General features: G+C 46.2%; 1 protein-coding gene across 1 annotated transcript in view; it reads left to right on the forward strand.

Annotated features, from left to right (window-relative positions):
- The window catches only part of NSF (N-ethylmaleimide sensitive factor, vesicle fusing ATPase), a 96,111-nt gene extending 72,008 nt beyond the window's left edge, over nt 1-24,103 (forward strand). The window contains exons 9-21 of the mRNA XM_069751330.1: nt 2,507-2,706; nt 3,062-3,227; nt 3,314-3,388; nt 3,474-3,661; nt 7,817-7,912; nt 8,222-8,378; nt 8,485-8,618; nt 18,103-18,169; nt 18,242-18,321; nt 18,481-18,615; nt 18,707-18,820; nt 22,669-22,724; nt 23,124-24,103. Of these exons, the coding sequence (XP_069607431.1) occupies nt 2,507-2,706; nt 3,062-3,227; nt 3,314-3,388; nt 3,474-3,661; nt 7,817-7,912; nt 8,222-8,378; nt 8,485-8,618; nt 18,103-18,169; nt 18,242-18,321; nt 18,481-18,615; nt 18,707-18,820; nt 22,669-22,724; nt 23,124-23,151 (1,496 nt within the window). The 3' untranslated portion in view covers nt 23,152-24,103. The remainder of the gene's footprint in view (nt 1-2,506; nt 2,707-3,061; nt 3,228-3,313; nt 3,389-3,473; nt 3,662-7,816; nt 7,913-8,221; nt 8,379-8,484; nt 8,619-18,102; nt 18,170-18,241; nt 18,322-18,480; nt 18,616-18,706; nt 18,821-22,668; nt 22,725-23,123) is intronic.
- The last annotated feature ends 2,632 nt before the right edge of the window (nt 24,104-26,735 follow it).

Below are 26,735 nucleotides of genomic sequence, written 5' to 3' on the forward strand. Positions count from 1 at the left end.
ATTTAAAGGTTGTGTTGGTTGTTCTTAGGGGTTCTCCCCTTTGAGCCTCTCGGGGAGTTTTCCCTGCCAGTTCTATCTCGGAAGGTGGCTTTTCTCAGGTCCATCTCTTCGATCCGCCGCGTTTTTGAGTTGCCGACCTCCTTTCTTGATTTCCACCAGGACAAGGTGGTCCCAAGCCTCTGCCTTCATTTCTTTCTCGAGGTGGTTTTCATATTTCCACCGCAACGAGGACTTCATTCTACCTTCCTCTTGTCCAGCTCCGACTCATCCTCTGGAGCGATCGTTGAACAGGCTGGACCTCGTCAGGGCAGTGAGGATCTCCCTGGCTAGCACGGCCGCTTTCCGAAAGATGGATTCTCTTTTCGCCATCCCTGATGGCGTGCGTAGAGGCCTGCCGGCTTCCAAGGCGACTATTGCTCGCTCGATCAGAACGGCAATTTTGGAAGCTTACCGGGTCAAGAACAGAGTGCCCCCTCCTGAGATAAAGGCTCACTCTACCTGGGCAGTCGGCGCTTCCAGTGCGGTACGTCACAGGGCTTTCGCCGACGGCTTTGCAAAGCGGCAACCTGGTCTTCCATCCACACGTTTCGCCGAACTACGGCAGACTCCAGCCTGGGCAGAAGGATCCTGCAGGCGGCAGTGGTGAGTCCTCGGACCTGATGGAAGTATGTTTTTCCCTCCCCAGGGACTGCTTTGGGATGTCCCATGGTTCCTGTGTCCCCCAATGAAAGGCGATAGAGAAAACAGGATTTTTGGTTGCTTACCGTAAAATCTGTTTCTCGGAGCCTTCATTGGGGGACACAGCACCCTCCCAAGTTGAACAGCTCTTTTTACTGTATACGTTTGAGTTATTTGAACACTCTTTGAGTGTTTGAAACTGTTAATCTATGGAGCGCCGTGGAATTTGTTGGCGCTATGTAGATAAAGTTTATTATATTATTATTATTATTCTTTCTCTTTTACACGTTGCTTCTCCTACTGCTTTCTCACTAACTGAATATCCTACTTCCTGTCGGTAGGGTGTATACTGCAGAGGAGGAGCTAACTTTTTTATTTGCATAGTGTCAACCTCCTAGTGGCAGCAGCATACACCCATGGTTCCTGTGTCCCCCAATGAAGGCTCCGAGAAACAGATTTTACGGTAAGCAACTAAAAATCCTGTTTTATTAACTGTTTTTTGTGGAGTGACTGTCTGGATTAAAGGCATCATTGAAAGTGTGAAAATGGATAATTTTTAGAAAAGTTCGTCAGATTTCTAATATTTTCATAAATAAATGCAAATCTTTTCAACCTAAAGTTACCATTATCATATAAATATAATGTGTCATGAAAAAACAGTCTCAAAATCAGAGATATGTTGAAACATTCCAAAATTATTGCCATATAAAGTGACACATCAGATTTGAAAAATTTGCCCGGTCAGTAAGGGGTTGTTCGTATTATCCAGGAGAAATGATCGAAAAATGCATAATGGTAGGTAAGGTATGTAGTGAAATGGCCATGTCAGGAGAGTGCAGTGATCATCTTTGCCAGGACAATATAAGCTTTTGAACTGATTAGAATACCTGGCAATGAGGGGCAGTATTCATTGCCATGCCATCCTCCTGGCAGTCAGGTGCTGTGCCCAGCAGCCCACACTTGGTTAATTATGTCTATTTTGCAAGTGACCTGGGCTCCGCTGCACCTGTTCTTTCTAATGCTGAACTCTGAGAAGTTTATGAAGTTGTAAATGTCAGAACTTTTCCAGTAAAAGCAGCTCCTTCCATCTCCCCGCTCTTCTGTCACCTCCGCGCGCCTTGTCTTGTAGACCTTATCTCCCTATAACTGTGTGTTTCTTGTACATTCTCACCTGCATCCCAGGAAAAGGTCATATTGTAATGGGATTAGGCCGGGATGACAGGTGCCCTCTTCTGCCCAAACATGGCTGTCATCACTGGCAGGTAATAGACTGGGAGGCAGCGGCTGGAATCTGCTGACACTGCGGACATCAGGGTTGATCAGTGGTTCATCCCTCCAAATTTACACATCAGATATTACTTTTAGGCCAAGGAGTAAAGATATATTATTATTACCATCTCCTGTACCTCCATATGCAGGAGCTTAACGGGCATATTAAGCAAATGACGACCAAGAATCAAGCAGCTGTTTAGCTGTCGTTTAGTGCCCCCCGATCGGCCATTGTAAACAGGCCTCAACCCTAAGCTCAATGCTTACAAATGGAAATGAAAGAAAGTCATTGGTGACCTACATTAATTGTAATCACCAGAGGGAGATGTGGAATCTAATCCGATTGATCATTCCAAAGGAAATGATACAGTTATATATACTTGCTTTGTTTTAGAATTCCTCATCTGCAGAGCTCACATCAACCCTTGCTGATTCACTGTCTGCTCACGGCTTGTTTTGCATACCAGGAAATGTTGGCAATGCATTTTTTACATTAAATGACTGTGTGCATTATGCTGAAGGACTGTACCGTAATCTAACCTCTCGTTTCAACTTGTAGGGTGCAAGCATGTGAAAGGCATTCTTCTTTTTGGTCCTCCTGGATGTGGTAAGACCCTTATGGCAAGGCAAATCGGTAAGATGCTGAATGCCCGAGAACCCAAAGTGGTCAATGGACCTGAAATCCTGAACAAGTATGTTGGAGAGTCTGAGGCCAACATCCGAAAGCTGTTTGCCGATGCAGAAGAGGAACAAAGGAGAGTGAGTCAATGAGTCTACCTCGGTACATCTCTAATAATAAAAATCATAAATGATCTTCTAATCCTGCAGTCCTATTCTCTTCCTTTATGCTAACGTGCATTGGTAGATTAACACAGAACAATATGAATGCAGGATCAGACTACACAGGGTTTGTTTGTAGTCTGTTACCATGGAGACACATGGAGCTGCATAGAAATTGCAGACAGAAAATGGGAACATCTTTTATTCTTTCTTTATAGATATATAGCATAAATTGCTAAAATGGTTGAATTTGGTGACTTTCTTTTTAAGTGGGATGTCATTCCCTGTTCAATCTATACTCATGACCACTCCGGCCATCTTTTTGTATCTCCAGCTTGGAGCCAACAGTGGGCTTCACATCATCATCTTTGATGAAATAGACGCCATTTGTAAGCAGAGAGGAAGCATGGCAGGGAGCACAGGCGTCCATGACACTGTGGTGAACCAACTGCTTTCCAAGATAGATGGTGTGGAGCAGCTCAATAACATCCTGGTCATAGGTGAGGTGGACTGGGAAACTGAGTCATTCACACTCATGATGTGAGTATGGGTTGATCTTAACCATTTTTTAACTTATTCTGTCTAGGTATGACGAACAGGCCAGATCTGATTGATGAGGCTCTTTTGAGACCTGGGAGGCTGGAAGTGAAGATGGAGATAGGTGAGTGTGAGATACACAACACATGCATATAATTTACTTGTTTTACTTCCTTTCAAGCATCATACTCATCTGCTAAATAATGTAGGTTTGCCCGATGAAAAAGGTCGTGTCCAAATTCTCCATATCCACACTGCCCGCATGAGGGAGCACAGTCTGCTGGCTGTGGATGTAGAAATACCAGAATTGGCTCAGGAGACCAAAAACTTCAGTGGAGCCGAGCTTGAGGGGCTCGTGAGGGCAGCGCAGTCCACCGCCATGAACCGACACATCAAGGTAAGTGGTAACACAGTGGGGTCAAAATGTGACCTGATCTTATACATCATTACAAAGCTCCAAAAGACTTCTGAAATACTCTCACTGAGGTCATTTATAAGTATCGTTCCTTATAGTACACCTCTGCTGCTGCACAATCTTCTTCTTTTTTTCTTCTTTTTTTTGTGTGTGTCAGCGGCAGATTTTTTTTATACCATTGATCTTGCATGCCGATATCAAGAAGATATCTACAAATGTGTATTATGAAGCTCTGCAGCAGCTGAGGTGTTCTGTAATGTTCTGCAGCAGCCAAGCCCCAGTGCTGAATAATACACATTGCAGCCAATAATGACAGCCTGCTTCTGGAGGAAGAGATGAGTTACACCTATCTCGGAATAATCATCAGGTTCTGACAGCGGATTTTATATTTCTGTGGAGATTATGTGCAGACTTATCAATGGGGAAGTTTCATTCATGAGCGATATGTAGTTTTATTGGATGGGGAGGTGTTAGATGTAATTGGGTAACGAGGGGGAAGGCGAGCTGCATCTATCAAGTTAAGTAAAGAGACTAATTTCCTATAATACCGTCCAATTTGGTGAATTTGATTCTTATGATAAATTCACATGTAAAGGATTTTGCACTATGGGAAATCTGATAAGTAGTTTTGGAAAATTCTACCACCCCAGGACACTGAATTCTTAAGAACCCTATACACAGTAGATAAACTATGGCCAAACCCGCCGGCTTCGGCCTACCATCTAATGTGTTCAGTGGTCTATTGACTGTCCCTTGACAGAATATTTCAGGGACTATAAGGATCAGGCAGGTACCCTTAAATTTTCCAATCCTTCAGCAGGAAAATAAGGCATTAATAATAATAATAATAATAATAATAATAATAATAATATTATTATATCACCTGACCTAACATAAGAACAATTACACCCCCAACGTGAGTGGAGAGGTGGCTAGAAAAGGGAAAAAAAGGACACTGTTAAAATGTCCAAACCTTTTTTCTCCTAAATCCATATGAAAGATCCAGGACTGCCTCTTTCCAGTTTTCGAATTAAACCTAGAATGATCTTTCTTGCAGCATCAAAAATGGGCAAGTGGTCTGCATCTGATTTTCGTCCATTTTTTGGCCCATGTGTGAGAGAGAGATGTGTGCAGGCACATTAGATTCTAAAGCTCTGTTCACATGACTGCAAAAAAACACAATAAAAACTATTTTATGTATCTATCCCTCGAGTTTTTTTCTTTATCTAAATCCACCATTTGATTCTTTGTTAAAGAGCATAGCAATTAGCACTAAATATAAAGACCTAGGTATCTAAAGCCGTATGGCAGATTAAAAAGCAGAAGAAAAAAAACAGAATACTCAGTAGAGCAGAAAAAAAAAGAAAGAGCAAAAACTTGCCACACTTGACTCGCTGACCGGCCCTCTTTAAGGGATGAAGAGAACTAGACTGCTATACCATATAGTGGATAGACTACGAATGTCAGGATGTTCGGACTATTCCTCCCATGCTCTGTAATAGTGTCTTAATCCCTTGTCTTTCAGCACCATACAATATGTAAGCCGCATCATAGTCTTGTCACTGCTCCCGCTCACTTTATTACCTGGAGCTGGGAAGTGACAGGTCCCCTACGCTTACATTACTTCTGGTTTTCTCAGCCTGGTGCATCTCGATCCGTACTGTAACATTCCTTGGATCCATCTGGAATAAGATCCCTTATCTAGAGCTTCGCCCTGGTGAAGATGATTACCTTGTTTAACGTGTGCTGTAAACTCTCCAATATGGAATCCACAATGTATATTTATATTCTGGAATATAGTGTATGTGATTTAATAGGTTGCCAGCACAAATAGAACCAAGGCCTCAATTCATCAGGTGAAATTTTGGGTGCAAAATTCTTCAAAATGGCTCACATGATTCAGGAATCTGTCACAAAAAGGTCTGGTTTTGTATTTTTTTGTTTGCAAATTGTATTTTACCAAAAGTCACACAGTGTGGAAAAATTGCACCAAAAAACTGCCTTATTACAAAAAAAAAAAAATTGTCAGGGGGACTGGAGTGGAGTTATGGAATGTTATGCAAATTCCCCTTGGTATAAAGGGAGTTGTACACCAGTTTTATGATGTCTAATATGATGGACACAGTCGCTGGCTCTAATGTTTGATCAATTAATGGGATGCATTAAAAGAGGCATAGATGCTCATGAGGAGAACATAATTTTACCTCTATACAAGTCACTTGTTCGACCACACTTAGAAAACTGTGCACAGTTCTGGTCTCCGGTATATAAGAAAGACATAGCTGAACTAGAGCGGGTGCAGAGAAGAGCGACCAAGGTTATTAGAGGACTGGGGGGTCTGCAATTCCAAGATAGGTTATTACACTTGGGGCTATTTAGTTAGGAAAAATGAAGACTAAGGGGTGATCTTATGTTAATGTATAAATATATGAGGGGACAGTACAAAGACCTTTCTGATGATCTTTTTTATCATAGACCTGAAACAGGGACAAGGGGGCATCCTCTACATTTGGAGGAAAGAAGGTTTAAGCATAATAACAGACGCGGATTCTTTACTGTAAGGGTATGTTTCCACGTGCAGGAAACGCTGCGCGTCTGACACTGCATAGAGCCGCAGCGTCAGACACGCAGCGTCCAGATGTTACAGCATAGTGGAGGGGATTTAATGAAATCCCGTCTCCACTATGCGTGGTAACACGCACGCGGCGGCCCTGCGACTCCGGACATGCTGCGCGTCTTTTAAGATCGCAGCATGTCCGTATATCTTGCGGCGACGCTGCGTCGCCGCAAGATATAGCACAGGGCCCTATGCGATGGGTGCGATGATGCCGGATGTGTGCTGTGAACACATCCGGCATCATCGCGTCCCAGAAGGGGGCGGGGCTTACCGCAGAGCGGCAAAGCCGCTCCGACTATACCGCCGGCCATCCTGAAAGTGGACACATACCCTAAGAGCAGTGAGACTATGGAACTCTCTGCCGTATGATGTTGTAATGAGTGATTCATTACTTAAATTTAAGAGGGGACTGGATACCTTTCTGGAAAAGTATAATGTTACAGGGTATATACACTAGATTCCTTGATAGGGCGTTGATCCAGGGAACTAGTCTGACTGCCGTATGTGGAGTCGGGAAGGAATTTTTTTCCCCAAGGTGCAGCTTACTCTTTGCCACATGGGTTTTTTTGCCTTCCTCTGGATCAACATGTTTGGCAAGTTAGGTTAGGCTATGGGTTGAACTAGATGGACTTAAAGTCTTCCTTCAACCTTAATAACTATGTAACTATGTAATTACTCGGGTTTCCCTGGTAATTTTGATAAAAACTCATTTTTATCTGCTGCAGCTCTGCTAGTCCTCTCACTGATGATTTTGCACTGTGTAGTCTTCGGTATTCATGAGCTCCTGATCTATAGCAAAAAGCTGATAATTATCATCAAGGGTGAGGCATGGCAGGACACAGCTTCAGTTGTCAGCTGGTCAGAAGTGACATGGTCACGATTTTACCACTCAGTGTTTTTTTTGACACAGTGAGTGATGGCTCTCTTGTCCTGTCTAGTGCAGGGGTGTACTGAGCTGTTGGTATTTTGATAGACAGCTCAGCCGTCCAATCTGAGACTGCGAGGTGCTGAGCTTCCTTCAGGTGCTCCCTGTTCTAAGTGATTACCCAGCTACTTAAGTAAGCTGTCAGTCCCAGATTTCTGCTAATGTATGCAAATGAGCTGGGGGTCAAAAGGAGCTCAGGGCAGTACATGAGAAAATATTGCTGCCTTTCCTACTTTTTGTTTTTTTCCTAGAGTCTGGATGGCCGAGAGCCTAGTGTGCTGGACTTGAGGGTTCAGATCCCACCTCGGTCATATCTGCACAATGTTATGAGAATCTCCTTTTCGCATGTGCTGCTTTTTTTCCCATCCTTCTAAATGTAAACTGATAACATAGAAAAAACTTTTACTTTGAACATGAAATTTCCAGACACATGACATAGGACCATCAGGTGCAGAAATCACATAGTCAAAGAGCCCAAACCCTGCTGTTATTTTGGTCAGCCAAAATCTAGTTCTCTGGTTGAAGTTCTGTGACAATGGGAATACATGAAGACTTTTGTTCATAATCATGACTGATATTTGCTCTTTCTTATTAGGCCACCACCAAAGTAGAGGTTGATATGGAGAAAGCTGAACGGCTCCAGGTGACAAGAGGAGACTTTCTCACTTCTCTGGAAAATGACATAAAGCCTGTAAGTTGTTGTCCTGCTGTCTACATAGCCACTTCTTGTAGTGCAAGTTCTTATTTAAGCACTTTAGTAGGTATGAAGCTTCATGCCCAGTGCAGAGTCATGTACAAAAGCTGCACTGAAGCACATGGAGTCCTTGATGTTCCTCTATTTGGATGTATAGGCAATCTTCCATCATATGTCTGTAGGCAGCATTTGCAAGAAGCAGACTATTGGACTTGGCCATACTCCATAGATCAGTGACAGGATCTTTTACTCATGGCTTTTATTAGGAAAGTCCCAGCTGAGGGTCTTGATGTGTTTTGTTTTTAGGCCTTTGGAACTAATCAAGAGGACTATGCAAGTTATATTATGAACGGTATCATCAAATGGGGCGACCCTGTTACTCGTGTCCTGGATGATGGGGAACTACTTGTTCAACAAACAAAGAACAGTGATCGCACACCCCTGGTCAGCGTCTTACTGGAAGGTGAGTTCTATCTGTAGTCTAATAAGGGAATGGATTAAGGAGGGAGGCCTTTTTTTTTTTTTTTTTTTTTTTTTTTTTAGAATCATGATATATGATTTTCTGTTAGGTCCACCACATAGTGGCAAAACAGCCCTAGCTGCCAAGATCTCTGAGGAATCCAATTTCCCCTTTATCAAGATCTGCTCACCAGAGAAAATGATAGGTTTCTCTGAGACTGCCAAATGCCAGGCCATTAAAAAGGTATGTCTTATTTTTTTTCCCCACTTGTTTTTGGGCTTCAGTATGTGGGTGGAGGGTGTAGATCCATCATGTGAGATATTGGCTCAAATATTAGAGGTATAACTTCCATGCAAAAAAAAACTTGGAAACCAACCAAAATACATTTCTTTATCGCCTCTCATTGGGGGACACAGGAACCATGGGTGTATGCTGCTGCCACTAGGAGGCTGACACTATGCAAATAAAAAAATTAGCTCCTCCTCTGCAGTGTACACCCCACCGACTGGCATTAAACTCTTCAGTTTAGCTTAGTGTCAGTAGGAGGTGGACACGGGTCTTTCATTAGACCCTTATCTACCTCAATGTGCGTCGTTTCTTTTCAGGTTTTCTTCCAGAGGGATACAGGGTGAGCAGTCACGCCTGTAGTCCCACAATACGGACTATGAGTACGGCGTGTACTGCCACCCCGTATCCTCATAGATCCCTCTCCAGGACCAAGATCCTAGCACAGAAGCGTGCTCAGAAGTCCGGTCCTGGCTCCGTCCCCCACCCACTCGCCTACCAGAGCCTGTCGGTCGGAGGAGACGAGGACGTCCATCACAGCTCCGTGGACGTCTCATTCCCCTCAGGTTAGTAACGGCGTGGGATGTTTAGGTGAGTATTTCCCCCTGGCGGGCTCTCCATTCCCCCGGGATCTTTTCTCCAGATGTCCCCCGGTCCTCCCTCATGGCGTTTGTTTTGGGGGGATCCCAGGGACAGCCACGGGGGCTGTGGCTCATTTTCCTCCGGGGCTCTCCTTCATTGGCGGCCGCACAGCCACGGTGTCTCCCTTGTGGAGTCTCGGCCTGGCGGGCTGCCGCGCCGCTCCCCCTTGCGGTCTCGCTTCTCGGCGGCCGCGGTGTGTCCTGTGTCTGCACGGCGTCCTTGGCAGGGTGCCGTGCCGCTTGCTTTCTGCGGCGCTCCGACGCCGCCACTCTCCAGCGGCGCTCCGGCGCCGCTATTCTCAGGCGGCGCTCCGGCGCCGCGATCCTCTGGCGACGCTCCGGCGCCGCGATTCTCCGGCGCCGCGATTTTCCGGCGGCGCCGGCCTCTAGTTTGGGTCCCGGCTTCTGCCGGGGCCTGCCTCTGGCGCCGCGGCCCCGCCGGTTCCGTTCGGGCAGCCTTGGCGGACTGCCGCTCTTCTCGGACTCTGCGGCGCGCTGCTCCGGCGCCGCGGTTCCCTTCTCCGGCGGCGCCGGTCTCTAATTTAGGTCCCGGCTTACGCCGGGGCCTACTTCCGGTTTCTCGGCTCCTCACTTCCGGTTCTGCGGGCGGGCTTCTTTCCCACCCGACATACTGCGCCCTGCCCACCGGCGCCTCTGCGTCTGGCTCCACCCCCTTCCTCGTGGGTCCCTCGGCCGGTGTGCACCGCTTCTCACAGCAGCAGCACTCGCATCTTCTGTGGCTCAGCATCGCAGAATCAGCACCTCAGGGAAGTTCTCCGCCGAGGACAAGTGGGACATCTTCCAGGACCGGGTCCGTGAGTAGCTGCACTGCAGACTGACACCCCCCTCTGCCCACTGTCCCCTAACCCACTGGCATCTTCAGGGTCCCTAAAAATGTCTACCTCTAAAGGGGGCCGCTCTCGTCCCCCTACCTCTTCATCTTCTGCCTTAGTCACGTACTTTGCATGTTCGTCCTGTAACAGCAAACTTCCCTCAGGTCAGTCCTCCCCGCTGTGTCAGTCCTGCAGCAACCCGATTGTTCCCACCGCCCAGGATCCCCCGGCTGTTCCGCCCGAGAGTGATCCCCCCATCCCAGGCTGGGCCGCTTCTCTGTCACAATCGGTGGCCGATTTAACACGGGTGTCTCAAACCCTGGTGTCCGCGCTGGATCGGTTACCCCTGCAGACCCCTGCAGTGGCCAGCGGGTCGCAGGAACCGCCGCCCGAGCCCTCCTTGATTAGCCACAAAAGGTCCAGACAGCAACGTCGGTCTGAGTCCTCTTCGCGTTCCATCTCGCCGCACGGCCCTCCCCCGCGGTTGGTGTCGCACCGTTCCTCCTCCCCTGAGTCAGGCGAGGCTTTATCTGATGCGCCCTCAGAGGAGATGTCGGAGTTGGATCCTAGCCAAATCGCCACCATGAGTGAGTCGGTCCAGAACCTCATTCGGGCTATAAACCAAACCTGCGGCATTAAGGATCCCTCTACGGAACCCGCAGATCAGGCGGTTTCGTTTAGACGGGCCAAACCACCTTCAAGATTTTTTGCCCCTCATCCTGAATTCGAGGAAATCCTGACCAGAGAGAGAGAGAATCCGACCAGACGTTTTCAGAGGGGAAAACGCCTGGGGGTGTTATATCCTTTTTCACCAGATCTTACCGCCAATTGGACGGTCTCTCCCTCGGTGGATCCACCTGTGTCCAGGCTGTCCACCAACACGGTGCTCCCACTGTCCGGCGGAGCGTCTCTGAAGGACTCTAACGACAGAGTTATAGAATCCTTCGCAAAATCTGCCTTCGAAGCGGCTTCAGCAGCGCTATGCCCGGCCTTTGCTTCCACTTGGGCCTCAAAATCCATCTCAAAATGGGCCAAGGATCTGCGGCGAGGTATCCTGGACGGGGCTCCTCCCGCGCAATTAGCGGGACTTGCCAACCAGATTTCCCACGCTGGTGAATACCTGGTTTCCGCCTCCCTGGATGTCGCGTCTTGTGCGGCTCAGGCTTCCAGCAATGCCGTTGCCATCCGCCGGACCGTTTGGCTCAAGGCCTGGCAGGCGGACTTGTCCTCCAAAAAGTCCCTCACTAGTCTGCCCTTCCAGGGCTCTCGTCTCTTTGGTTCCCAGCTGGACCAGATCATTAAGGACGCCACTGGGGGCACAAGTTCCCTTCTCCCCCAGGCTAAACCTCGTCGCCCTCCTCCTAGACGGCAGTTTCGCTCGTTCCGGCCTTTTCGTCGCTTCGCTGCGTCAAACTCCTTTTCCCAGCAGCAACAGAGGCCACAGGCACGTCAAGAGAAGAAGGCGGTGTCCTTCAGGCCCACTCCGTCCTGGCGTCCTCGCTATTCCCAGGGTAGATCGTCCAGGCCCAGGACTGGAAGATCCACTTCCGCATGACTCTCGGCAAGACTCCAGCCCAACTCCCAGGTTGGGGGGCCGTCTTCTCCGTTTCAGGGACGTCTGGATTTCCGCAGTAGAGGATGCATGGGTCAGGGAAGTTGTGTCTTCGGGATACAAAATAGAGTTCGCCTCCCGACCCAGAGATCGTTTCTTCCAATCTCGTCCTCCAAAAGATCCCGCTTTGGTTCCGGGCTTCTTCGCAGCCATCGCTTCTCTGCTCAAATCCGGGGTAATCGTTCCCGTCCCAGAAAAGGAACGGTACACGGGTTTCTACTCGAACCTCTTTGTGGTACCGAAAAAAGACGGCAAGGTTCGTCCCATTCTGGACCTCAAATTGTTGAACAGGAGGGTTCGCCTGAGACACTTCAGGATGGAATCCCTTCGTTCAGTAATTGCTTCCATGGAGGCTCAGGAATTTCTATGCTCTATAGATATCCAGGACGCCTACCTACATGTTCCAATATTTCCCGGACATCACCGTTTCCTGCGCTTCGCAGTGCAACAAGATCATTTTCAGTTCGTCGCCCTGCCGTTCGGTCTCGCAACCGCGCCAAGGGTGTTCACGAAAATCATGGCGGCGCTGATGGCCATTTTGAGAGTCAGAGGCTTGGTTCTGTTTCCATACCTCGACGACATCCTCATCAAGGCTCCGTCCTTTGCTCAGGCCCACGAAAGCTTGTCCATTGTTCTCGACACCTTATCCCGTTTCGGATGGCTGGTCAACCGGAAGAAGTCCTGCCTTATTCCTTCTCAGCGCATCATCTTTCTGGGCATGCTCTTCGACACTCGTCAGTCCAGAGTCTTCCTTCCCAAGGACAAGAGATCCACCCTTTGTCGGGACATTCTCTTGCTCCAGGGTCCTCGGCCTCCCTCCCTCCGATCGGCCATGAAGGTTCTGGGGAGGATGGTAGCTACCTTGGAAGCGATTCCCTTCGCCCAATTCCATTCTCGACCCCTTCAGCAAGCCATTCTGTCTCAGTGGGACAGGTCGGTCTTCTCCCTGGATCGGCCGATCAGACTCTCCTTTCGGGTCAAGCGGTCTCTCAACTGGTGGCTGACGTCTCCTCTCATCTCCCAGGGCAGGTCCTTCCTTCCGGTTCACTGGCAGGTGGTGACAACGGATGCCAGCCTGATCGGCTGGGGTGCGGTTTTTCGCCACCTGACGGTTCAGGGCCGTTGGTCGCTACAGGAGTCCGCGCTGCCGATCAACGTCCTCGAAATTCGGGCCATCTTTCTGTCCCTCCGCCATTGGGAAAGGATTCTCAGGGGCCTTCCAGTCCGGATCCAGACGGACAATGCCACGGCTGTGGCATATGTCAACCATCAGGGGGGGACTCTGAGCTCCTTGGCCCTTGCCGAGGTGTCCAAGATCCTCCTTTGGGCAGAGGCAACGGTTCCGGTGATATCCGCGGTGCATATCCCCGGCGTAGAAAACTGGGCCGCCGACTTCCTCAGCCGCGAGGGTCTCGCGGCGGGGGATTGGTCCCTGCATCCGGAGGTCTTCCATCAGATTTGTCTTCGATGGGGAACTCCGGATGTGGATCTCACGGCGTCTCGGATCAACAGGAAGGTTCCACAATTCGTCTCCAGGTCACGCGATCCTCTCGCAGTGGGCGTCGATGCTCTGGCCATTCCTTGGTCACAGTTCGAGATGCCCTATCTGTTCCCACCCCTTCCATTACTTCCCAAACTGTTGAAGAAGATCAAAGCGGAAGGGGTGCCGGTCATCCTGATCGCCCCGGATTGGCCCAGGAGAGCTTGGTTCGCGGAGCTCGTCAACCTTCTCGCGGACGCTCCCTGGCGCCTTCCAGACAGGCCCGATCTGCTGTCCCAGGGTCCTATCTGCCACCCGAATTCTCGGTCGCTCAGTTTAACGGCGTGGCTGTTGAGACCGCGGTTCTAAGAGCGTCCGGCCTTTCGGACCGGGTCATTCACACCATGATTCAGGCTCGGAAGCCTTCGTCTTCCAGGATCTACTACCGCACCTGGAAGGCCTACTTCCGTTGGTGCGAGTCCAACCGCGTGCCGCCTATGGTTTTTTCCCTGCCTTCTCTTTTGGCCTTCCTTCAGGCAGGACTGGATTCGGGCCTGGCTCTTAGTTCCCTGAAGGGTCAGGTCTCTGCGCTTTCCATCCTCTTTCAGAAGACCTTGGCCTCTCGGCCACAGGTTAAGACCTTCTTTCAGGGGGTAGCCCACGCCGTCCCGCCGTACAGGGCCCCTGTGGAGGCATGGGACCTAAACCTGGTACTGGACGTTCTGAAGGTTTCTCCCTTTGAACCTCTTAGGGAGATTCCTCTATCAGTTTTATCTTGGAAGGTGGCCTTTCTTGTGGCCATCACGTCCATTCGCCGCGTTTCCGAGCTGGCGGCACTGTCTTGCCGCCCTCCGTTTTTGGTCATTCACCAGGACAAGGTGGTCTTCCGACCTCCACCTTCTTTTCTTCCTAAGGTGGTTTCCACCTTCCACCTCAACGAGGACATCGTTCTACCTTCCTTTTGTCCAGCTCCGACTCATCCTCTGGAGCGATCGTTGAACAAGCTGGACCTAGTCAGGGCAGTGAGGATTTATCTGGATAGAACATCCTCTTTCCGGAAGACGGATTCATTTTTCGTCATTCCTGATGGCACGCGCAGAGGCCAGCCGGCTTCTAAAGCGACTATTGCTCGCTGGATCAGAACGGCAATTTTGGAGGCTTACCGGGTCAAGAACAGAGTGCCCCCTCCTGGGATTAAGGCTCACTCTACCCGGGCAGTCGGCGCCTCCTGGGCGGTGCACCACAGGGCTTCCGCCCTACAGCTTTGCAAAGCGGCAACTTGGTCTTCCATCCACACGTTCGCCAAATTTTACAAGGTCCATACCTACGCATCGCCGGACGCCAGCCTAGGCAGAAGGATCCTGCAGGCGGCAGTGGTGAGTCCTCTGACCTGATGGAAGTCTGTTTTTCCCGCCCTTGGGACTGCTTTGGGACGTCCCATGGTTCCTGTGTCCCCCAATGAGAGGCGATAAAGAAAACAGGATTTTTGGTTGCTTACCGTAAAATCTGTTTCTTGGAGCCTCCATTGGGGGACACAGCACCCTCCCAATGTTTTTGTTATATGTTCTCTGACTGTTCTCACGTTTACAGTTCTCAAGTTTGTGGTTATGGTTTTTCAACCTTGTTCTTTCTCCTACTGCTTTCTCACTAACTAAAGAGTTTAATGCCAGTCGGTGGGGTGTACACTGCAGAGGAGGAGCTAATTTTTTTATTTGCATAGTGTCAGCCTCCTAGTGGCAGCAGCATACACCCATGGTTCCTGTGTCCCCCAATGGAGGCTCCAAGAAACAGATTTTACGGTAAGCAACCAAAAATCCTGTTTTTTCATCTTTTAACCCCTTCATGACCTTGGGATTTTCTGTTTTTCCTTGTTTGTTTTTCTCTCCCCTCCTTCTCAGAGCCATAACTTTTTTAATTTTCCGTCAATATGGCCATGTGAGGGCTTATTTTTTGCGTGAAGAGTTTTACTTTTGAACGACTCCATTGGTTTTAGCATGTTGTGTACTAGAAAATGGGGGAAAAAATTCCAAGTGCGGTGAAATTGCAAAAAAGTGCAATCCCACACTTGTTTTTTGTTTGGATTTTTTGCTAGTTTCACTAAATGCTAAAACTGACCTGATATTATGATTCTCCAGGTCATTATGAGTTCATAGACACCAAACATGTCTAGGTTCTTTTTTATCTAAGTGGTGGAAAAAAATTCCACACTTTGCTAAAAATAAGAAAAAAATTGCGCCATTTTCCGATACCCGTAGCGTCTCCATTTGTCATGATCTGGGGTCGGGTGAGGGCTTATTTTTTGCGTGCCTAGCTCACGTTTTTAATGATGCCATTTTGGTGGAGATACGTTCTTTTGATTGCCCGTTATTGCATTTTACTGCAATGTTGCGGCGACCAAAAAAACTTTAGTTCGGGCGTTTCAAATTTTTTTCTCGCGACGCCATTTAGCGATTAGGTAAATCCTTTTTTTATTGATAGATCGGGCGATTCTGATCGCGGCGATACCAAATATGTGTATATTTGATTTTTTTTTATTGTTTCATTTTGAATGGGGCGAAAGGGGGGTGATTTAAACTTTTATATCCTTTTTTTTTTTTCATATTTTTTTAAACATTTTTTTTTTTACTTTTGCCATGCTTCAATAGCCTCCATCAGAACGCTCCTATGTAGCTGAAATACATGCTTGCTATGAGCGCTGACCACAGGGTAGCGCTCACAGCAAGCCGGCATCAACAACCATAGAGGTCTCAAGGAGACACATCGCTGACCCCCGATCATGTGACTTGGGTCGGCGATGCGCTCATTTCCAGCCCGTCGCTATTGCTGGCACATGTCAGCTGTTCAGAACAGCTGACATGTCTCGGCTTTGATGAGGGATCACCGCTGGAGCCCGCATCAAAGCGGGGGATCTGACCTCGGACGTACTATCCCGTCAGAGGTCAGAAAGAGGTTAATTTCAGAAGTTTAAAATGAATGCCCACCTGCAAGCACATATATTTTTTACTTGTTTTTAAATCGAATAAAAGTCATTTCTTATTATATCTTTGTGTGACCTGACTTTCTGACACAGAGCTTCAAATTCCCTGCATAAACAAAGCTATGTAACACAATTCTTGCTGCTCACAGCCACCACTAGAGGGAGCTGTTTATAAATTGAGCTTTATAATAGCACGGTATACAATAAGCTTTGGAGCTCCCCCTACAGGAGGTTGCAGGTTACCAGAATTGTATTATTTAAATCTATAGTTTAGCTGGGGTTGGAACCCTGTATTAGTATCATAGTTTCAAGCCTTCCTAAGAAATACCAAAAAGCTAATCCTCTTTTATAAGTTCATCCTAAAATTATATGGTGTTAAAAGGAGAAGATTCATATTAACTGCTTAAAGAGCTTGTCCACCCTTGCCAATCAACTTATCTTTCGGCGGCCGCTGGCCGGAAGTACTTACTTGTGGAGCTGGCTGTCTACTTGTAGTGGCTGGGGCTTGCTACTGCACATCCGCCTCCTATTCAAATCAATAGGAGGTGGATGTGCAGTACCCTGCGGCGGCCACTAGAAGTAGACAGCCAGCTCCACAAGTAAGTACTTCCGGCCAACACCGATAACAGATGATCAGGTGATTAACCCCAGCTGATCAGACATTTTTTTTTTTTTGCCATTCACTTATACAACTTTTTTGTTACAGTAAATGTTTTATTTTTTATTAGTCTCACTATACATCGACTTAACACTGCAACCTATTGATCACGTACATATTCCGTATTGCTACTGCTGTATTGAAGTATACTTGTCAAAGTTACACATGCTGTCAACTTATAGTCCTGTCTCTGGTATGTGGCATAGCTTGGGGGGCTTTGTTAAATCCCCCGCTGCTTTGCAACCCACAGGTATATTGTGGGGGCACAGATTTGTGCCGAGAGGAAGCTCCATCCCTCATAGTTGTCTCACATTCCGGCCATTGAAGCTGGGTGTCTACTCTGTACCAGCTTACGTTTACTGACAGTCGAATGGATATAGCTCCTGCGCCTGCACTACACCTTTATTTTATCTCTATCCTACTGTCAGGGATTATTATTGTAACTCTTGTCTTAGCAATAAATTAAAATTCATAGTTATAATGAAAGAAGTACTGGAGTCAAAATATAGGAAGCAATAAAAATCACTTTTATTGATGCATTTTTTATTTAAAAAAAAAATACCATACACTACCAGACACACACAATAGTAGGCCAAAAACATCACATGGTCCAATATTACTAATCACGATACAATTGGTAAATTCAGTACATCCAATTCTAAATATAGTGTATAATATTTCTATGATATGGAAGGAACCTTCGTCCTTAAAGGGAATCTGTCCTCCACCAATAAGAATATATTGTTCTCACTTCCTCTCACCCCTATTTAAAGGGGTTGTCTGGTGAAAATAAGTTGTCAACTGCCACGCCATTCATTCCCCCTTCAGTAAACCAGCACGGAGTTCTGCTTTTCCTGGCAGCCCCATAGAACATAGAGAATGAATGGAGTGATGGCTGAGGATCTGTTCCTCCATTTTCTAATGGGGGGGGGGGGTCAACATTCTCCATTGTACTAATTGGTGCGAATACGTAACAACGTTTTTTACTGTACAACCCCTTGAAGGACGCAGGTGTTTTCTATTGCTTAGACAGCTGGTCACTTTATATAGAATCAAAATTGAATCTACCTATTGTATGATTAGTGATATTGGATCGGGGAATCTAAGTGCACTAGTACAGTCTGCATTATAGACTAGTGGTTACTTTAGGCAAATTCAGTGCATAAGATTGTAAAGTCTGGATCTTCCAAATGACTCTTCCTTTTCTTCTCTGAATCATTCATTGTTCTGACTTTTGGCAGATCTTTGATGATGCCTACAAGTCACAGCTGAGTTGTGTTGTGGTGGATGATATCGAAAGACTTCTAGGTGAGACCACAGATCCATGCAAATCTGTGCATAAATAAATCCCATGAGATTTTAGTCTATGTTTTTTTGCAGATTATGTTCCCATTGGTCCTCGCTTCTCGAATCTGGTGCTCCAGGCTTTACTTGTTCTTTTCAAGAAAGCTCCACCACAGGTAAGAGACTAGTTTAGTGGGTTGTCCACCTATGGGCTACAACTTTCAGGAAGACGCTGCTTCCTGGAAGAAAACTTAACTGATCATATATTGTGAAGAATTGAACAAGTTGTGGTTTATTGTGCTGAACATGTCTCCGATTTTACTATTTCTCTCCAGGGTCGTAAACTGCTGATCATTGGCACCACCAGTCGTAAGGACGTCCTCCAAGAGATGGAGATGCTGGATGCCTTCAGCACTACAATACAGGTTCCGAACATCTGCACAGGCGAGCAGCTGATGGAGGCGCTGGAGGTGAGGTCATCACATGGACAAGTTGTATTGTGTGTTGTTTCCCTTGGATTTTATTTCCCGTTATACGTGTTTTATTTCTTCTGTTCTGCAGCTTTTGGGTAGTTTCAAGGACAATGAACGTGGTGTTATTGCTCAGCATGTGAAGGGCAAGAAGGTTTACATAGGCATCAAGAAGCTGCTGATGTTAATCGAGATGTCCATGCAGGTGAGGACCCACACAAAAGGGTAAATCGCCAATAGGGCAAGCGGCGTACCCTTAGGAATTATTGTAATTTGTATAGGGTGCTAGTTCCTTGGAGCCAACCACTGAGCTCCTGCAAAACTGTAGAAGATGAAAAGAAGAAACTCAGACCAAAAGACATGTTGAGATGCTTTTAATAGGATGTATGAGTATCTCATATACACTGATAACACCGCAGTAGGTACAGAAATAAGTAGCACAACATTTCGGATATAACAGTCTTCACCAGGTGTGTCAGCAAGGGTCTCTGTAGATAAGTTAGGGAGATCCAGGGTACAGGATAGGCTTTCCCAAAATGCAAACTAGGATATAATTTTATATCCCATTTGCAGTTCCTCCCTCCTATCTGCTACACACAGAAGGATGGGATTTTCTTGTTTTACTGAAGAAATGTATGCCATCCGAATTAGGGTTGTCTGTCAAGGTTCCTTCTGGATTGGTGATCCTTTCTCGTGCGTTCACCATCTATTCTAATGAATGTGCTACACAAAAATAGCTGAGTGACAACACTTGTCTATTTCCGTATCTGCTAAAGGAGCGTGATCACACTAGTGCAGTGACCTCTTTGCCAGGTATTATGGTATCAGGCACCAACATTATTCAGGAGGATTTTTCAGACTGCAGATAAGGAGCCAGCCCATCTTGCTGGTGTAGCTCTATAAACCAATTCACAAAAGGCAGATATGTGCGTACCATCACAACATAATTATATCCTATAAAAAAGAGCGGCACCACACTTGTTCAAGATTAAAATATACCTTTTATTAAATGCATATAAAATCATTAATTCATCATTGAACAGAAAATTATACACCAGCGAAATAAATAAACACATGAGCGTACATTAGATAGTGATGTATATGGGGAATGTAATTTACAGGATCAAAAATGTTTTTACATACATGATTAGGCATGGGAAAGGATTGGTAATTATTAAAAATTAAATGGATGCAGATACTGATATTAAAGTGCATGTTCTTGAAGCCGCATCTAAACCAAGTCTATAAATAAATACTAAGTATATCTATAAGTAGATACATAATCATGTGACCATAGTCATCAACATTATAAATAAGTTACCCCAAAGATTCATATGAAATGTCCATGCCCCTATTGGCGTTTCACTCTGCTTTCTCAAGGGAACTGTGTAGATCTATGTGTATCTTATGTTCTTTGTTGTTTAGTCAACAACTTTGCACAGCAGTTTCACAGTCTAGTATACATATTAAAATGCTCACTTTTCTGACTGCTCTGATTTGGTTGAAGAACTTTTGAAGTTCAAAAATGTCCTGATTCCCTCCAACTAGGCACAATGAATTGGTCTTTCTGGTCCCAGTGCCAATTACTGATAATATATCATTCTCATTGACCCCAAAAAGCTTTCTTCTGCAAATACAGTAGCTTGCAAAAATATTCACCCCTTTGTCATTTTTCGTTCAAAATAACTGTAAGGTCAGTGTGCATTAGTATTCACTCCCCTAAAGTCAGTACTTAGAGGAGCTTCCTTTTGCAGGAATTACAGCTGCAAGTCGTTTCCGACAGCTCTCTATATGAGCTTTCCCCATCTTGCCATTGCGATTTTTGCTCATTCCTCATGTAAAACTGCTCCAGCTTCTTCAAGTTAGATGGTTTCCTCTGGTGAACAGCAATCTTCAAGTCTGATCACAGATTCTCAATTGGATTAAGTTCTGGACTTTGACTAGGCCACTCCAAAACATTTTAGGTACCGTCACACTAGACGATATCGCTAGCGATCCGTGACGTTGCAGTGTCCTCGCTAGCGATATCGTCCAGTGTGACAGGCAGCAGCGATCAGGCCCCTGCTGTGCTGTCGCTGGTCGGGGAAGAAAGTCCAGAACTTTATTTTGTCGCTGGACTCCCCGCAGACATCGCTGAATCGGCGTGTGTGACACCGATTCAGCGATGTCTTCGCTGGTAACCAGGGTAAACATCGGGTAACTAAGCGCAGGGCCGCGCTTAGTAACCCGATGTTTACCCTGGTTACCATCCTAAAAGTGAAAAAAACAAACACTACATACTTACCTACCGCTGTCTGTCCTCCAGCGCTGTGCTCTGCACTCCTCCTGTACTGGCTGTGAGCGTCGGTCAGCCGGAAAGCAGAGCGGTGACGTCACCGCTCTGCTTTCCGGCCGCTGTGCTCACACAGACAGTACAGGAGGAGAGCAGAGCACAGCGCTGGAGGACAGACGGCTGTAGGTAAGTATGTAGTGTTTGTTTTTTTTTACTTTTAGGATGGTAACCAGGATAAACATCGGGTTACTAAGCGCGGCCCTGCGCTTAGTTACCCGATGTTTACCCTGGTTACCGGCATCGTTGGTCGCTGGAGAGCTGTCTGTGTGACAGCTCTCCAGCGACCAAACAGCGACGCTGCAGCGATCCGGATCGTTGTCGGTATCGCTGCAGCGTCGCTAAGTGTGACGGTACCTTTACACCTTTCCTCTTAAACCACTCGACTGTTGCTTTAGCAGTATGCCTTGGGTCATTGTCTTGTTGGAAGGCGAACCTCCGTCCCAGTCTCAAATCACTGACGGACTGAAACAGGTTTTGCTGAAGAATATCCCTGTATTTCGCACCATCCATTTTACCCTCGACTCGGACCATTTTATCTGTCTCTGCGTCTGAAAATCATTCTCACAGCATGATGCTGCCATCACTGTGTTGATGGTGTTCTTGGGATGATGAGCTGTGTTGGTTTGGCACTAGACATAGCGTTTACCTTAGTGGCCAAAATGTCTCTCACATATCTTGTGGCTCAACTCCATACAAGCCTTACAATTTTTGTGTGTAAGTAAAGGTTTTTTAGCCCACTCTTCCATAAAGACGAAACTATGTTCGAGTCCCCGCGGCTGCATGTCTCGAGGCTGCTAAACAGCCGCAATACATGCAGGGATTACCTGTTTGTTAGACAGCTGCAACTCATGCAGGGATTGCCTAACAATCGCGGAGACTCGAATATATGTTTCGAGCATGTCGAAGACAGTCGTTTAGCACACGAGCATGCTCTGATTACGCCTTATCTGAGCACAATCGCTTATCTTTACTTTTTTTTTTTTTCATCAAAACCATTTTTATTGTGACAAACACGATTTCCCAACAATACATATTGCATTCTTGTTTTACAAATCACTGCAAATCCATCTGTTTTCATGACCTCGTTATAAGCATACCTATATTGTATCATGGTATAATCTTATAATTTTGTTATAAACTAATTAACAAAACTTTCCCTCCCCCCCCAATAAGTTCTTCCTCCAAAACATCCCCCCCCCCTTCCCCTTGTTTGGTATGTCTTATTTTCCTGTGTTTGTTTCTTCAATATTCACTGCCGCATTCATTCTTCAAATTATAAAATTCCTATGCCCTTCTATATCTAGGGCAGCACGGTGGCGCAGTGGTTAGCACAGCAGCCTTGCAGGGCTGGAGTCCTGGGTTCAAATCCCACCAAGGACGACATCTGCAAGGAGTTTGTATGTTCTCCCTGTGTTTGCGTGGGTTTCCTCCGGGTTCTCCGGTTTCCTCCCACTTTCCAAAGACATACTGATAGGGAATCTAGATTGTGAGATCCATCGGGGACAGCGATGATAATGTGTGCAAAACTGTAAAGCGCTGCGGAATATGTTAGCGCTATATAAAAATAAAGATTATTATTATTACATCCTACTCTAACATAAATGTATTACCTATCAGATCTCCTGCAAGAGCCATGGGGGTGAATACTTTCGAAAGCCACTTTATATTAGGTTATGATTTATGCTTAATTTCCAATGATTGTTTCTAATTTTATATTTAAGATGGATCCAGAGTATCGTGTCAGGAAGTTCTTGGCTTTGCTGAAAGAAGAAGCTTCGTAAGTTTATAGCTTGTGAGTTGTTTGAGATGTGGGGCAGCAGAAGTACTATCCTATAAAACAAATTTTTAACAATATGCTTAGTCCAAGACCTGAGAGGTAAGGCACATGGAGTGTCGCACAAGGATGACTGTTCCGCTCCACTCCCTCAAGCGGAGCACTAGACATAACATATTGGAAATATTTACTAATGCTGTTTAATAGGCAGTGTAGCCCAGGCAGTCTGAAGATGCTCCAAGATGGACTTATCGCGTCCTACCTTGTACTATGATCAGGATATGGAGAAGACCCTTAGAACAAGAGGCCTTCTCCTCCCTCTCTGAATTCCAGGCATTGCCAATTGTTAAGATATTTTTTCCCTAGCATTCTCCAACTAAAGTCTCTCTTTTTCTCTTGTAGAGATCCAGTGCATCGTGCCTACGATTAACTGGCAGGGCAGGGGCCCTGGGGGAAGGTGTCATCATCATCATCCGAACGAGTAACATTCCACCCACCACTGGCTGTTTCTGGGAAGGTTGGATTCTAGAAGCCCACCACGGACTCCCTTATTTCTGTATCACTAGGGATGTGCATGTAATTCTATACTATGCGTTGTCTAAGCCATTCAGATCTCTTCTCCGTTCACCCTGCTTCTGATTAGTGTGAATGCACAGGATGCGGTGCCATGCTTCATTCATGATGTACCCACAATGTGACAACACTGTAATCTCCTCATTAATGCATGTTTTATTGCCACCATTCAATTTCTGGTGGAACGACTGCACAATACAGACAGGCGGTAACCGTACATCACTGAGCTGTCACATCTACCCTACATCGATGCAAATCAGAGCTGTGGTGCTTTAGCCATATTCCAGTAGCCATGTTGATTTATCTTCCCATTGGGTTGATGTCAAAAGTGTACAGCTTGTAGAGTACGGACCTATTTGATTGTCTTTCCCATGTAGTCTACTGATTTACTAGTTCTTTGTTGGGCATTTGTTGACATCACAAGTTGACTTCCCTCGCGGTAGGTAAGTAATGTTCGGGGTTCTGTTTAGTTATGACTAGTGCTATTTGTCGGGAAGACAGGTTGTGAATAAACCCATTTCTCATATCCCTATGGCTTGAATATGCTCACAGTGGATGTGAACACTCTGTGGGTTTCTTTTTCCCCCACTCTCTCGGCCTCGCCCGCCATTCAGTGTCTTTCCCGTAGTGACATGTGCTGTGGTTCTGTGGCTGCTTTACCTCTACTTATACCCCCAATCTTCAGACACATGTCATTTCCTCCGTCCCACAGTATGTGTATATTTTTATTGTGGATTTTATGTTGTAATAAATGATCTGTTGGTTATTGCAGCTAGACAACTATTGCAATAAAGAAATTATTTATCGGATATGATTTTTCCTTCTTTTTTTTTTTTAAGGAAAGTAATTGCTTCTGAGTTGAGAACTAACTGCTGATCAGATTGTGCTGGGATTTTGTGCTGTGAGTGAGGCAGAAGCAGCTGATTTATTCAGTGTCTGTCCACAGAGCTGCTGTAGAGAATTTATGGGAAACGGGAGATTTATGAAAACTAGTGCAAGGGAAATGTGGTTTGTTGTACATTATAGTAACTATTCTGGTATTTTGGGAGAGCTTTTATTTCTCATTATCTGCAGGAAGCTTTTTTCAACTGACAACTGATTTGACTCTTCTGCACTAGTTTTGATAAATATGCCACTATGAGTTAACACAGGGGGTACCCAACCTGTAGCTCGAGAGCCACATGTTGCTCACAGGCCCATGGTAACTTTTGTGTGTAGCCCTGCACAGCCACGGCAGATCTGAATGGGGGTAAGATGGGAAACCCTGGAGCTTGGCATACTACCTTGGTGTGATTTCAGTGGAAAAGCTTTGGCTGTCATTATATCGGTACTAGGGGGCTCTGGGTGTCACTACTGTGAGTGAGACAGGAGCTGGATATGGCTCTCAAGGTCAGAAATGTTGGTGACCTCGGAGTTACCATAAGCTAGATCGAGGGTGGCCATGGCTTGACAGCTGATGGATTCGGATGCACTACCAAGAGCACTTCCCACCGCTACCGCTGCAACCTCACCCCGATAGGAAGAACGTTTACAGAGAGCTCTTCAGACCGATGTCTAAACAGCCCAGACAGAACAAACGTCCGAGCATAGCTCCTCTTCTAGCACAGTCTCCTGCACCTCAACACCCTCAACAAAATCGTAATAATTCCATCCATATCAATTGTGTTACTGAATGGTCTCCCCAATATCATAGCCTGAACATCGGTTAGAGAGGCTTCATTAAAGCACCACCCCAGTGTTTTTTATTGCAGTGCTGGAATGGTACTACTAATATAAGGTTCCTGTCCCTAGTATCATACCTACCAGCCACCGTCTTCATCTTTTATCAACACCGCATCGGTTGTCTTCTGCAGATTGTGACCTGCTGGATTTCTCCAGTATTTGCTGGAGCAGCCTGGAAGTCACGACTTAATGCACGTCTATAAGAGCCAGAACGAACAAGGGTCTTATAGGCTTACACTGAGAGCTTGTGACCGTTACCTTTGACTTCGGGTCAGTCAGAAGTTGCAGTCACAAGGTGGTGTCGTGGGACCGGTGTAGCATCGGGAAGAGACAAAAACGGCGGCTGGTGCTGCAGTGAAAATAAAAAACACTGGATTAGTGCTTTAACCCTATCCTAAACATTACCTTATACCTCTATTGCCAATTTCTTATCCTACATTACATTAGTAAAGTTACACTAACCTAATGGAGCTCTATAACAGGCTTTTATTCCTTAGATTTTCTGTTATCAAATTCAGGACTAGGTGACATTACCTTACCTACAGTACAGACCAAAAGTTTCGACACACCTTCTCATTTAAAAATGTTTCTGTATTTTCATGACTATGAAAATTGTAAATTCACACTGAAGGCATCAAAACTATGAATTAACACATGTGGAATTATATACTTAAAGTGTGAAACAACTGAAATTATGTCTTATATTCTAGGTTCTTCAAAGTAGCCACCTTTTGCTTTGATGACTGCTTTGCACTCTCTTGGCATTCTCTTGATGAGCTTCAAGAGGTAGTCACCAGAAATGGTTTTCACTTCACAGGTGTGCCCTGTCAGGTTTAATAAGTGGGATTTCTTGCCTTATAAATGGGGTTGGGACCATCAGTTGTGTTGAGCAGAAGTCTGGTGGATACACAGCTGATAGTCCTACTGAATAGACTGCTAGAATTTGTATTATGGCAAGAAAAAAGCAGCTAAGTAAAGAAAAGCGAGTGGCCATCATTACTTTAAGAAATGAAGGTCAGTCAGTCTGAAAAAATGGGAAAACTTTGAAAGTGTCCCCAAGTGCAGTTGCCAAACCATCAAGCTCTACAAAGAAACTAACTCACATGAGGACCGCCCCAGGAAAGGAAGACCAAGAGTCACCTCTGCTTCTGAGGATAAGTTTATCCGAGTCACCAGCCTCAGAAACCACAGGTTAACAGCAGCTTAGATTAGAGATCAGGTCAATGCCACACAGAGTTCTAGCAGCAGACACATCTCTACCACAACTGTTAAAGGGAACCTGTCACCCCCAAAATCGAAGGTGAGCTAAGCCCACCGGCATCAGGGGCTTATCTAGAGCATTCTGTAGTGCTGTAGATAAGCCCCTGATGTATCCTGAAAGATGACAAAAAGAAGTTAGATTATACACACCCGGGGGCGGTCCCGCTGCGTTCCGGTCCGATGGGCGTCGCGGTCCGGTCCAGCGCCTCCCATCTTCTTACGATGATATCCTCTTCTTGTCTTCATGCTCTGTTGCAGACGTACTTTGTCTGCCCTGTTGAGGGCAGAGCAAAGAACTGCAGTGCGCCGGCGTGAAGACAAGAAGAGGACGTCATCCTATGAAGATGGGAGGCCCCGGACCGTATCGCGACGCCCATCGGATTGGACCGCCCGCCCAGGTGAGTATAATCTAACCTCTTTTTCTCATCTTTCAGGATACATCGGGGGCTTATCTACAGC

This window comes from Ranitomeya imitator, chromosome 2 (genome assembly GCF_032444005.1).
Source record: "Ranitomeya imitator isolate aRanImi1 chromosome 2, aRanImi1.pri, whole genome shotgun sequence".
NCBI lineage: Eukaryota > Metazoa > Chordata > Amphibia > Anura > Dendrobatidae > Ranitomeya > Ranitomeya imitator.